The sequence below is a fragment of the Microcaecilia unicolor genome, chromosome 2 (assembly GCF_901765095.1).
Source record: "Microcaecilia unicolor chromosome 2, aMicUni1.1, whole genome shotgun sequence".
Lineage (NCBI taxonomy): Eukaryota > Metazoa > Chordata > Amphibia > Gymnophiona > Siphonopidae > Microcaecilia > Microcaecilia unicolor.
The window spans coordinates 42,775,162-42,787,011 of NC_044032.1; the positions used below are offsets into that span (position 1 = coordinate 42,775,162).

The following is an 11,850-nucleotide window of genomic DNA, read 5'->3' on the forward strand; positions in this document are numbered from 1 at the left end:
TAAATTGCACGCGTGCCCACATTTGCATGTTCAATTTTTTCCGATTTTACATAATTCAGGGGCTAATGACACTGCAGGGGACAATTTTCATTCAGGGCACTCTAACCAGGTAACAACTTAGTTTTCCAGCTTCTTCCCTTTCATAGTGATTCTCCTCATTATTTTTATTTACTTTTTGGAACCTATACGTTTTAGCTGTTCTTGAAATGAATACTGGTGTTGCAGATAGTTTGTTTATTGAAGACTTGATCAAGGGAGACACTGCCACATCACAGTCAGATCTTAGAATTGCAATCGTATGTCAAAAGGATTGATAATTTCCAATGGTTAATTCTTTTTTTTTTTTTTTTTTTTTTTTATATAAACTTTTATTGATTGCTGTAATAGGAAACAGTCTAAACTTATTCATAATAAATACAACATTTTCAAAACTTTCAACAGCATCCCCTCTCACATCATCACATATTTTATTATTTTCTCCCATTCCTTCATACCTCCCCTACCCATCCTTCCCTGCCCTCTACACTAATCCCTCCCTTGTCCCTCCCTCCTCCCACCTCTCCTCCTACCCCTCCCACCAATGGTTAATTCTATAACACACACACACACACACACCTTTTACAAAGCCAGGCTAGCGGCTGTCAGTGCAGTAATGCCGACACAGCCCATCCAAAGTGAATGGGCTGTGTCGGCATTACCACACAGCAGCCACTGGCACAGCTTTGTGAAAGGGGGTAACTTATTCATAAATGTGTTGTTTTTAATTACCCTTCTCTAGACCCCCGCAGGACCCTTGCCCACGGAGGTGGAGAGAGGGTTTCAGAAGGCTCATAATAAGTCTCCTAAATATGACCTCTGTTTTCTGGCTCCTAATTTCCAAGGACATCCTAGGGCATCTATTCTCCCACATGATGTACTAGAGTTTAAAAGATAGTCTATTTATGTGATATAAGGTGTGAAATGAAACAGAGAAATTAACACAGAGACTAGAGAATAGTGAGATAGAATTTTACTTGTGTGTCTGTGAAACAGTTTAAAGAGAAGAGATTGAAACTGAGACTGGAGCAGTTTAGTGAAAGAAATAGTCTTTTATTCTCACCCAAATCAGGACTTCAAGTTGGTACATACATCAGTCAGATTCTGGGTTCAACCGGCCAGAGCTTCGCCGTTGTCCGATCCAAGTTGGGGAGGGACTCCGACGATAGCTCTGATGGCCAGCTCTTATATAGCATTTTCAGTACATACAACTCAATTGGAGAGGGACTTTTTTCTATTCTTTCTTCATCTCTGAATCATACTTAACCACAGGTCAGGTGCCCACCTGCCCCTCCTTTCTAAGATTTCTTCATAATGCCAATTTCAACACTTGTAAAACCTCTTTCCTAATATTGAGAGAGATCTGCGTCTTTGTATCTTGTGATTCTGGGAGCCATTTTACAAAGACAGACTCCATCTTAGAAACCAACCTTTTTACCATTTTTGTCATTATTTTCTACATCTTAAGTGTTACACTCAATTTGAAAGTTGTACCTGGTTTCAATAAGACTCACCAAGCAGTCCTGCTCTTGCAGGCTCTCTGCTATAAGGCCATCAGCTGATTCTCAGGCCTATTCAGTGCTTTTCAGCTGTTTAAGATATGTAACTTGGCCTACCACTATTCCAGTGGATGGGTCTCAAGCTGGGACACATATTAACAGTGTTCATAGCGGTTATTTTGTCTGTCTTTGCCTTTCAGTCCAATTCTCTCAAGTGCATTGGCTTCGATATTGAGCAAATGGGATCTTCCAGTCTTTACACTACCTTTCAACATTGCTGTGTGTCTACATATGGCTGCAACTGGACACTACAATCTCTTCTTCCCCACAGTCTCCTTTGAACCCATCTCAGCAACTCCAAACATTACTTGGTCTGACTTGCAAGTGCCACTGGTATGTCAATGAAGAAACAAAGTTTTTTTCTTGTCCGTTTTACTCCAGGACAGGTACAACCTTAGTGGCATAAGAGGTAGAAAGAAGATCACAGATCAAGTAGGACCTAGATCAGGAAGGTAGAAATGAGCAAGCAGAATGTACCAAAACAGGCAAAGATTTTCATGAGTTTACAAGTGTAGTTCTAGTCTGTAGGTTAGAAAATATCTGCTTGACATTTTCATTCTAAAATGTGCTTCAATCAGTTTCTGCTATTCATGTTCTCCAGAGGTTTTCAAGTGCGGTTCATAGTACCCCCGAGACAGGTCTGCTTTTAAGAATAGAAACAATAAATGTGGGATACAAATGCAACAAATAAACAAATACATAACTGCACCCATCACATGGTTACAAGATTGAATCATGATTTAAGCCAGTTGGATATATAACCTTTTGCTGCTATGTTTTGTTGTTTGAACTTGCAGTTGTTGAAGTCCATCCCAGTCGGAGTTGGCCAGGTGTACGGCTGTGATAATGCCTGGACTGGTGGCCTCTTCCTGGTTGCATTGTTCATATCTTCACCAGTCATTTGCTTGCACGGTGCCATTGGATCAACAGTGGGCATGTTAGCAGGTATTTGATTATTGCCAGGCCTGCCTTTGAGCAGAAAAATGGCTTTCTATAACACTAACATCTTTCTTCATTTTGCTTCCCTTTAGGACTGAGCTTAGCCATACCTTTCAAGAATATCTACTTTGGGCTCTGGGGATACAATTCTGTGCTTGCTTGCATCGCAGTAGGGGGAATGTTTTATGCACTCACATGGCAGACGCATTTACTGGCTGTGGCTTGTGGTATGTATCTCCATGATGGACATTCCTTTTAAAAGATCACAAACAAATGAAGCATTTGATCTTGTTCATATTAGGTGTGATATGGACTGCCCGAATGTCTTAGTGCTCCTAACCATGACTCTGTTCTGATTGGTCTATCTGGTAGGAAGGTAAAAGGAAAATCAAACTTATGCTTATGACAATAGATGATGAATAAACGTTTGGTACATGAGACGGGACTCATGGCGGGGGGGAGGGGGACATAGCACTGCTCCTCCCCACAGGCGATTCAGTCTATCCCTCTCTCGCCCGCCTGCATGCCATACGGTTTCTAAAACACCCTCCCTCCCCCACCCACCCCGCATACCTTTTAAATAGTGCTCATGCTGGCCTTACAACCTTCCCTCTGATGCAACTTCCTGTTTCCACATAGGTGGGAGTAGGTCAGAGGGAAGGCTGTGGGGCCGGTGTGAGCAGTGTGTATCAGTCACTGCTTGCTGTCGACAAAGATCTGTTATATAAGAGTTATGCGGGTGGAAGAGTTTAGGCGCATTGTTAGCACTGAGCATTAGGGACAACTGCAGGAGGATTGTGCCTGGGCATGCGTTCAATAGAACACTGAGCAGAGGAGGGAAAGGGAGGAAGGGCTGTCCTATTGACTCTTGCCACTTCCAGAGCACGGTACGGGCCTGCCTGTTTGGGATTGGACCAGTACTTCTGGAGATCTGACGTGATCTGGTATTTCTTACGCTATAAGCTGATGACCTTGAAGGATCACATGTGGATATTTGTTTTTCTTTTGCGGAGCAGGGCAGCCACAGGATCCAGGAGTCAACAGATCAGCCACAGTTTTCATGACAGTGTTAGGAGTTTTTGCACCCAGGCGGGCAGAGCAGGGCAGCCACAGGGTCTAGGGGAAAGCAAATCAGCCACAACCTGGCCGACACAGCTAAATCACAGCCACTAGAACATGGTCTCCCTATTCCTCCCCACGGCTCAGCACAACCCTAACGCCAGCTCTGAGCTGGCATAGGGTTTGCTGAGGGAGGAGCACCCTTGTTTGGCGCGCTACCCACTGAGTATTGGGGAGAAATGAGGGAGGCCTTCTTTGCATGCTCATTGTGCTCAGAGCCAGCGAGTTCTTTGTTTGACGTGCTCGTCAGCTCTGATCATTCGGTGGGAGCAAATACAGGAGCTAGTCTGGCGCTAATGGCCACAGAGACAGAGGGAGGGAGGCGCTGGCTGACAGAAATGGGAGGAGAGGGGACGCGGACATCAGAGGAGGGGGGGCCTGAACAGAGGGGGGTCCTGAGACGAGAGAGAGGGAGGAAGGGGGTGCTGCGATGACAGGGGGAGTCCTGAGATGAGGGGGGAAGGGGTAGAGGAGGGGGATAACATTAATGGCAGAAGGTCATTACCTTGCTAGTGCCTGTTTCATTTCAATGAGAAATGGGCTTTTTTTTACTAGTGTTGTTATAAAGCAGGCTGCACATAGGCTTCCTTTGGGTACCCAAATGTAGGCGCTTCTTTATAGATTTGCCCTCATGGGACTGGAAGCATTCATTTTTAAATTATGGGGTGAATTCTATAATTTGCGCCTAAAAAATCATCATTAAAAAAAAAATGCTTAAACGCTATTCTATAAGCCACACTGAAAGTTAGATGCAGTTTAAAGAATACTGCTTAAGACCCGGGGATCTTGCCTAAATTTAGGCACATCCATTTGCACCTACAAAAACGTGCTGCAAATGCCCCCACCTAAATTGCGCACGTAACCCAAAACTAAACCCATGATCCATCCCAAACTGCCCATGACCCTCCCATTTCCATGCCCCCCTTTTTTGGGATGCGCCTAAAATTTCCTCATGGGTCTTGCACCTAAATGTACATGTATACATCTTAATTGATTCCACTTGGCAATTGCGTGATAAAAAAGCTAATTATTAGCACTGATTGGCTCGTTAGTCAATTAAATGGTGTGTGCAAATTGGGCACATGCCCAAAATTTGCAAGCACAATTTTTGGCGACTTTTATGAAACTAGGGGGTACGTGTTGAATAAAGAAAAAAGTGCTTAGTACAAAGATCAGACCCCCAAGCAGAAGAACAGAAAGAACAGAATTTAAATGTCATCCCTTGGCATTTCTAATCCAGTGTTCTCACTCATTTCTTTTGCTCTTTTCACAGCATTATTTTGTGCATATCTGGGGGCTGCTCTTGGCAATATGATGTCTGTGGTAAGTGTTAAGCGATCTGATTAACATTTGTAATGCTGCCCTTACGTTTCCCTGTTTTCCAATGCACCACAATTAAAGAATTCCGAAATATGTCACTTAATTCAATCACCCCCCCCCCCCCCCCCCACTGCTCTTTTGTAAACTCACTACACGCCTCTCCTGATTTATCCAAATAGTTGAATGGTTAAGACTGGGGCACAACACAGGTGAGGAATGCTGAACTTTGAGATGTGCAGACCTTTTGATCAATGAAGGGGCTCATTCATTATGCAGTAAATTCTTCTTTGCTTGAACTGTTTAACCCCAGTGTTAAATAAATGACAGAACAATGCAAGAGCCCTTTAACAGAAGCCAGTCCAAGGCCATTCCTGTGAAGGGTGTCAACAACAAACAGCGCTCAGGAATGGAGAGAAGTGGGAACTTTGATTTTCACAGTTTTAGTTTAATTTATTATCATTTACTATACCGCATTCCGTAATATCGAAGCGGTGTATAAATAAAATCAAATGAAATAAGGAAAAGAATTCCAACTATGAACTATGAGGAGTGGCCTAGTGGTTAGGGTGGTGGACTTTGGTCCTGGGGAACTGAGGAACTGAGTTCGATTCCTGGCACAGGCAGCTCCTTGTGACTCTGGGCAAGTCACTTAACCCTCCATTTCCCCATGTAAGCCGCATTGAGCCTGCCATGAATGGGAAAGCGCGGGGTACAAATGTAACAAAAATAAAATAGATACTATTGGAGATTCTACATGGAATGTTGCTACTATGGGAGATTCTACATGGAATGTTGCTATTCCACTAGCAACATTCCATGTAGAAGGCTGCGCAGGCTTCTGTTTCTGTGAGTCTGACGTCCTGCACGTGCAGGACGTCAGACTCACAGAAGCAGGAGCCTGCGTGGCCACATTGGTGATCTGCAAGGGCTGACTTCTACATGGAATGTTGCTAGTGGAATAGTAACATTCCATGTAGAATCTCAAAGTAGCAACAGTGGAGGAGTGGCCTAGTGGTTAGGGTGGTGGACTTTGGTCCTGGGGAACTGAGTTTGATTCCCACTTCAGGCACAGGCAGCTCCTTGTGACTCTGGGCAAGTCACTTAACCCTCCATTGCCCCATGTAAGCTGCATTGAGCCTGCCAAGAGTGGGAAAGGGTGGGGTGCAAATTTAACAAAAAAAAAAATAGTAAATAGAGCAGAAAACAAAGAAATTAAGAGCACAGCAGGGAGCAAAGAAGTCATCCAGGCAGCCAGGCCAAACAGTATGAAAAAAAAGGAAGGGCTTTGGAAAATGCTTTAATGAAGATATGGGTTTTCAGAGCAATTTTAAAGCATTGGTATGACTGTTGATTGAAGAAAGTAAAAGGTAGAGAGTTCCACAAGGTCAGGCTCAGTGAGAAGAAAGCAGAGTGACGTGTGGCTTGAACTCCAGCATGTGACAGGGCAGAGTTGGTTAGCTGTTGAGGAGAGCAGGACAAGTGAGGGTCTGTAAGGTATGATATTCAAGAAGAAACATAAGCAGGGGCAACGGAAAAAAAAAAACTTTATAAATGAGTATCAAAATCTTATATTGAATACGAAAAGTGATCGGAAGCCAATGTTGAAGTCTGAATAAAGGAGTGATATGGTCAAAACGGCAGACGTCGGAAAGTATGCGCAGAGCAGTGTTTTGAACAGAGTGTAATTTCTTGATACGTGAAGATGAAAGACCAGCATAAACAATATTACAGTGATTAAGTTTGGTGACGACCAGTGCATGAAGAAGGATAGCACAGGTGGTGGCATCTATGAAAGGACAGAGATTGCAAAGAGCAGAAACATGGACAGACAATGGAGAAAATCTGAGGAGTGAAAGTGAATCAATTTTTTACTCTTTCAAAAAGTACAAAGACTAGGGGACACTCAATAAAGGTACATGGAAATACTGTTAAAACAAATAGGAGGAAATATTTTTTCACTCAATGAACGGAAGATGTAGTAACAGAAGTTAGGGTATCTGGGTTTAAAAAAGGTTTGGACAAGTTCCTGGAGGAAAAGTCCATAGGCTGCTATTGAGACAGACATGGAGAAGCCACTGCTTGCCCTGGGATTAGTAGCATGGAATGTTGCTACTGTTTGGATTTCTGCCAGATACTTGGCTTGGAAACAGGATACTGGGCTAGATGGACCATTGGTGTGACCCAGTATGGCTACTCTTATGTATACTTCCAAAACACTGTAGAATACAATATACATTGCTCATAGATGCTTCTAAAAACAAAAGGAGGAAAAGACCTAAAAAAAACCCCAGGTGCTCAAGTGAACTTGTCACTAGCGTACCCTAAGCACTCAACGGGCCATTAAACCATCATTGGCCAAAAACCTCCAAAATATATTTTTATTCTTTTTTGTGCTCAAAAAATCATATCGTGCTCATCCATGTGTGTAAGCAGCAAAATAATACAAAAGTATATATAGAGAGAACGACTTAGTTTATAGAAAACGACTTAGCTTCTCATTTGATCCCGCAGCGGGATTTTTTAGGCACCGTATATAGAATCTGGCCCTTAATGGGCAGGAGAGGCTCCTGCCTATTTCATTGCCTATGTGGGACTATCCGGGAATGTTCAGCAGCATGTAACCAGATAGTGCTGCTGAATATCCCCTCTAACCACCTAAGCCAAAACTGGCTACATTGTGGGCGGTCTGTAGGTGGAGTTGGGGCGGAGTCAGCATTTATGCCCTTAAGTGCTGATAGTAAGCATTGAACTGGAAAAGAAAACCCATCGAATCGGACTGTGTAAAATACAGTCCTACCTTTGTCCAAAATCTGGTAAAGGGCTGAATATTGGCCTTTAACGAAGGGGCCCTTTTACTAAGCTGCAGTAAAAAAAGGCCCTGCACTAGCAGTAGGGGCCGTTTTTGCCACTTTCTGAGACGCTTTTTACTGCAGCGGGTAAAAAGGTCGAAATAAGACATGGCCATGCGGTAAGATTCCTCTTCACGTGTGGCCATGTGGAGGGGGAGTTCTTACCGCCACCATTAAAGTGGCAGTAAGGGCCCCCCCCCCCCCCCGCACTAACTCAGCAGTAACCAGGCAGTGCATGGCACTACCCAATTACCACTGGGTAACCCCATGCAGAAATATTTTCCAAATATTTCCGCTAGTGCCTGAAATGCTGCTCACTGGGGGTGTAACTACGCCGGCACCCGTATTGGGCCGGCGGTAGTTCTGGATTGTCGAGCAGTAAGCCTGCGTTGGGCTACCGCTGCTTAGCAAAAGAGCCCCTAAATAAGTGCCGGCCAATGCACGTACCTGGATATTCATTGTCGGTGCCCAGACATGGCGCAGGATTGAATATCTGGCCGTAAAGTCGGCAACAGCAGCTAAAAAAAAAATCACTGACCACCGCCAGCTGAATTGAAATTGAAATTACCCCTTTAGAATTAAGAAAAGCCTATTTCTATATTTTGGAATCATTTTAATGATGAGGGGGATTGCTTCTGTACATTAATATTACTGCCAATCACATCCTGTGATTAGACTATCACTGTCCTACAGGCCCACGTCAGCCCTAAGGGGTCCATTTACTAAGGTGCACTGAGAAATGGCCTGCGGTAGTGTAAATGCGAGTTTTGGGTACGCGCAGAATAATTTTTTAGCGCACCTACAAAATGCCTTTTTTTTTTTTTTGCTGAAAACGGACGTGCGGTAAAACGAAAATTGCCGCGCTTCCATTTTTGGGTCTCAGACCTTACTGCAAGCCATTGACCTAGCGGTAAGGTCTCACGTGGTAACCGGGCGGTAATGGTCTATGCGTGACAAATTCCACTTGGTCTACGCGCGTCAGAAAATTTAAAAAAATATTTTTCAGACCTGCGTAGCGGACGTGCGCCAAAATTGAAATTACCACAAGGGCCATGCGGTAACCGGGCAGTAACTTCAATTTGGTGCACGTTGGGCGCACATAGGCACCTACACGGCTTAATAAAATGGCCCCTAAGTGAGCTTTGTAATCAGTTTTAAAAGTGCAGTTATTGAACTTAGGAGAGTTCTGAGCTGAAGGTCACAGAGTGGCTCCATCAGCAGCTTTTAATATGATAAAGTGATTTTAAGCATGTGATTTTAAGCACCTCTCACTAACTTGTCGAAATGATTGTGTTCCTGCTTTCAGGTTGGATTGCCGTCATGTACGTGGCCTTTCTGCTTATCAGCACTAACCTTTTTACTAATAACCACAAATAATTCAGCCATCTACAAGCTACCACTCTGTAAGGTCACCTACCCAGAAGCCAATCGAAGCTATTACCTGAAGCAGCGAAAAGCCAGCCAGAAAGGAAAGGACATGAATGAGCTATGAAAGCAAAACAAGAGTCTACCGCTTATGTTTTTATTTTTTATTTTTTAGGTATCACCCTAGTGTGTCTTAGAGCCAGTTTTAGGTTTCAGGCAAAACATAATGGTAAAAAGTCTAAAAGGTCAGACTGCCAGTTTGATTTCACAGTTTTGAGATAACTCAACAAGCACTGTGGTACTTTTTGTCCATTATAGAATTGATCATTTTTTGGATGTATGAAAGTTCTATAATGTATGAAAGTTCTATAATGCTTTATTTTTACAGAAAGCTTTTTTAATTATTATTATTATTTTGCATACACTGTTTTTGGTCCATAGATGTTTTTCCTTTTTTTCGCTTACCGACTCCTGTTGATATTGTTGAACAAAAACGGAAGGATTTTGGGATACTGCAAGGAAAATAGATATTTTAAAAAGTTGTCTTCCAGATATGGACAAATGACTTAGGCTTGTTTTATTGTTTTTTTATTTGTATTGTTCCGCAAAAGCTTTATGTGATCCCGGAGCATGTGAATTAAAAGAAAAGAGTGTCAAAATTGTATATGGAAACTAAGTATTACATTATCTATGCTGTAATAGAAACATTGACCTGCAACTCAATAACAAAGAAAGCCTAGCACAGAACAGCTAGATTAACTCAGGATTACCATATCACATATGAAAGTGAACTCATAAGAAAAATGTAGGTAGATAAAGACTATATAGCCTATCCAGTCTGCCCATCCATGTCAGCTACTCTCCCTATCACCCCCCCCCCCCCCCCCACCACCACCACCCCCTTAGAGATCCTATGGACTTGTCCCAAGCTCTCTTGAATTCAGATACTGTTTTCATTTCCACCACTTGTACAGGGAGGCTGTTCCACAAATTGACCATCCTTTCTTTGAAGAAGGATTTCCTCAGGTTACTTCTGAGTCTATCCCCTTTCAACTTCATCCTATGCCCCCTCATTCCAGAACTTCCTTTCAATTGAATGAGACTCACCTCCTGTGCATTTATGCCACATAGGTATTTAGATGTCTCTATAATAGCTCCCCTCTCCTGCCTTTCTTCCAAAGTATGCATATTGAGATCTTTAAGTCTGTCCCCATATGCTTTATCATGAAGACCACTGGCCATTTTAATAGCCACCCTCTGGACTGACTCCATCCTGTTTGTATCTTTTTGAAGGTGCAGCCTCCAGAATTGTACACAATATTCTAAATGAGGTCTCACCAGAGTCTTATACAGGGGCATCATCACCTCCTTTTTCCTACTGGCCATTCCTCTCCCTATGCACCCAAGCATCCTTTTAGTTTTCACTGTTGCCTTTTCTGCCTCTTTGGTCACCTTCAGATCAACACATATGATCACACCCAAGTCCCGCTCCTCTTTCGTGCACAAAATTTCTTCACCCCTAAACTGTACCATTCCCTCAGGTTTTTGCAGCCCAAATGCATGACCCTGTATTTTTTTAGCATTAAAATCTTAGCTATCAAATCCCAGACCATTCCTGTAGCTTCGCTAAGTCCTTGTAAGGTAATGTAATGTAATATAATTCTTGTATCCTGCTAACTCCCACTGATCATGGTTCTGAAGTCACAAAGAGTTATATGACATTCAGTTAGCCAAGAATATTTTTAAAAGACAATCCTTCAAATCCTTGGGAAAAGTAAAATATGAAAAAGATGTGTGGCGAGCTGAGGGAAAGAAGTGCCAAAAATGAGGAACCTGATGGCCAAAGGAATCCTCCAACAAAGTTTTATACTTAACATTCAAAAAAGATGGCAGAATTAAACGGAATGGATCCCTAGCTCTTAAAATACTATGAACACAGGGAAAGATAATCTGGAGATAAGCCAGCAAACATTTTGAAGACTATGCAAAGCCAGTTTAAATAATAAATGGGCCTGAACTGAGAGCCGATGAAGAGAAGTTGTCAAAGTAATGAAGAATACAGCGCAATTGACGATGTTTAAAAAACACTATTTGAACAAGGTGATTTACTTGGGGTTCAAAAGAAAGGGTAGTTTCAATAATAAACCCAAGGAACTTAGAAGTACATTTGACTTTAAGATATAAATCATTAGAGACCAACAATGGAATTGAGTATCACTACGGTCAAGTCAAAGCAATTTGGTTTTTGTCAGTATTCAATTTAAAACCATGAATTGAGCTATAATGCTTAATCTGAGAGATACAAGTAGCAACTTTAGATGTAGTATCATTTGAGTCATTGCTAACCGGAATTAGCAACAACATGCCATCAGAATAGGAGTAAAACTTTACTCCTAAAGAGGAATATCCAAAATCCATTGATGCCATACAAGTAATAAATAGCATAGATGACAGTGGAGAACCTTGTGGTAATCCACAGAGTGGTATCCATGCATCCAAAAGGACCTCCACAATCTCAAATAAACTCCACTGTACCAGTGTTGAATAAATTCCTTATATCAATAAATTGTGATTCATGAAACTCACTGTTTTTTTTAAAAAAGGAGGAAAAAAGCCTCAGAACTCAATAGGTGTTAATTTGTCGTGTACACATCAGCTGTCAA

The 11,850-nt window shown here is 42.4% G+C and overlaps 1 protein-coding gene across 4 annotated transcripts in view; it reads left to right on the forward strand.

Annotated features, from left to right (window-relative positions):
* Nucleotides 1–10,052, forward strand: part of LOC115462845 (urea transporter 2-like) — a 50,305-nt gene extending 40,253 nt beyond the window's left edge. For all 4 annotated transcript variants that reach the window (XM_030192889.1, XM_030192890.1, XM_030192887.1 and 1 more), the window contains exons 5-9: nt 1,736–1,928; nt 2,393–2,540; nt 2,627–2,761; nt 4,927–4,976; nt 9,129–10,052. In XM_030192889.1, the coding sequence (XP_030048749.1) occupies nt 1,736–1,928; nt 2,393–2,540; nt 2,627–2,761; nt 4,927–4,976; nt 9,129–9,314 (712 nt within the window). In that variant the 3' untranslated portion in view covers nt 9,315–10,052. The remainder of the gene's footprint in view (nt 1–1,735; nt 1,929–2,392; nt 2,541–2,626; nt 2,762–4,926; nt 4,977–9,128) is intronic.
* The last annotated feature ends 1,798 nt before the right edge of the window (nt 10,053–11,850 follow it).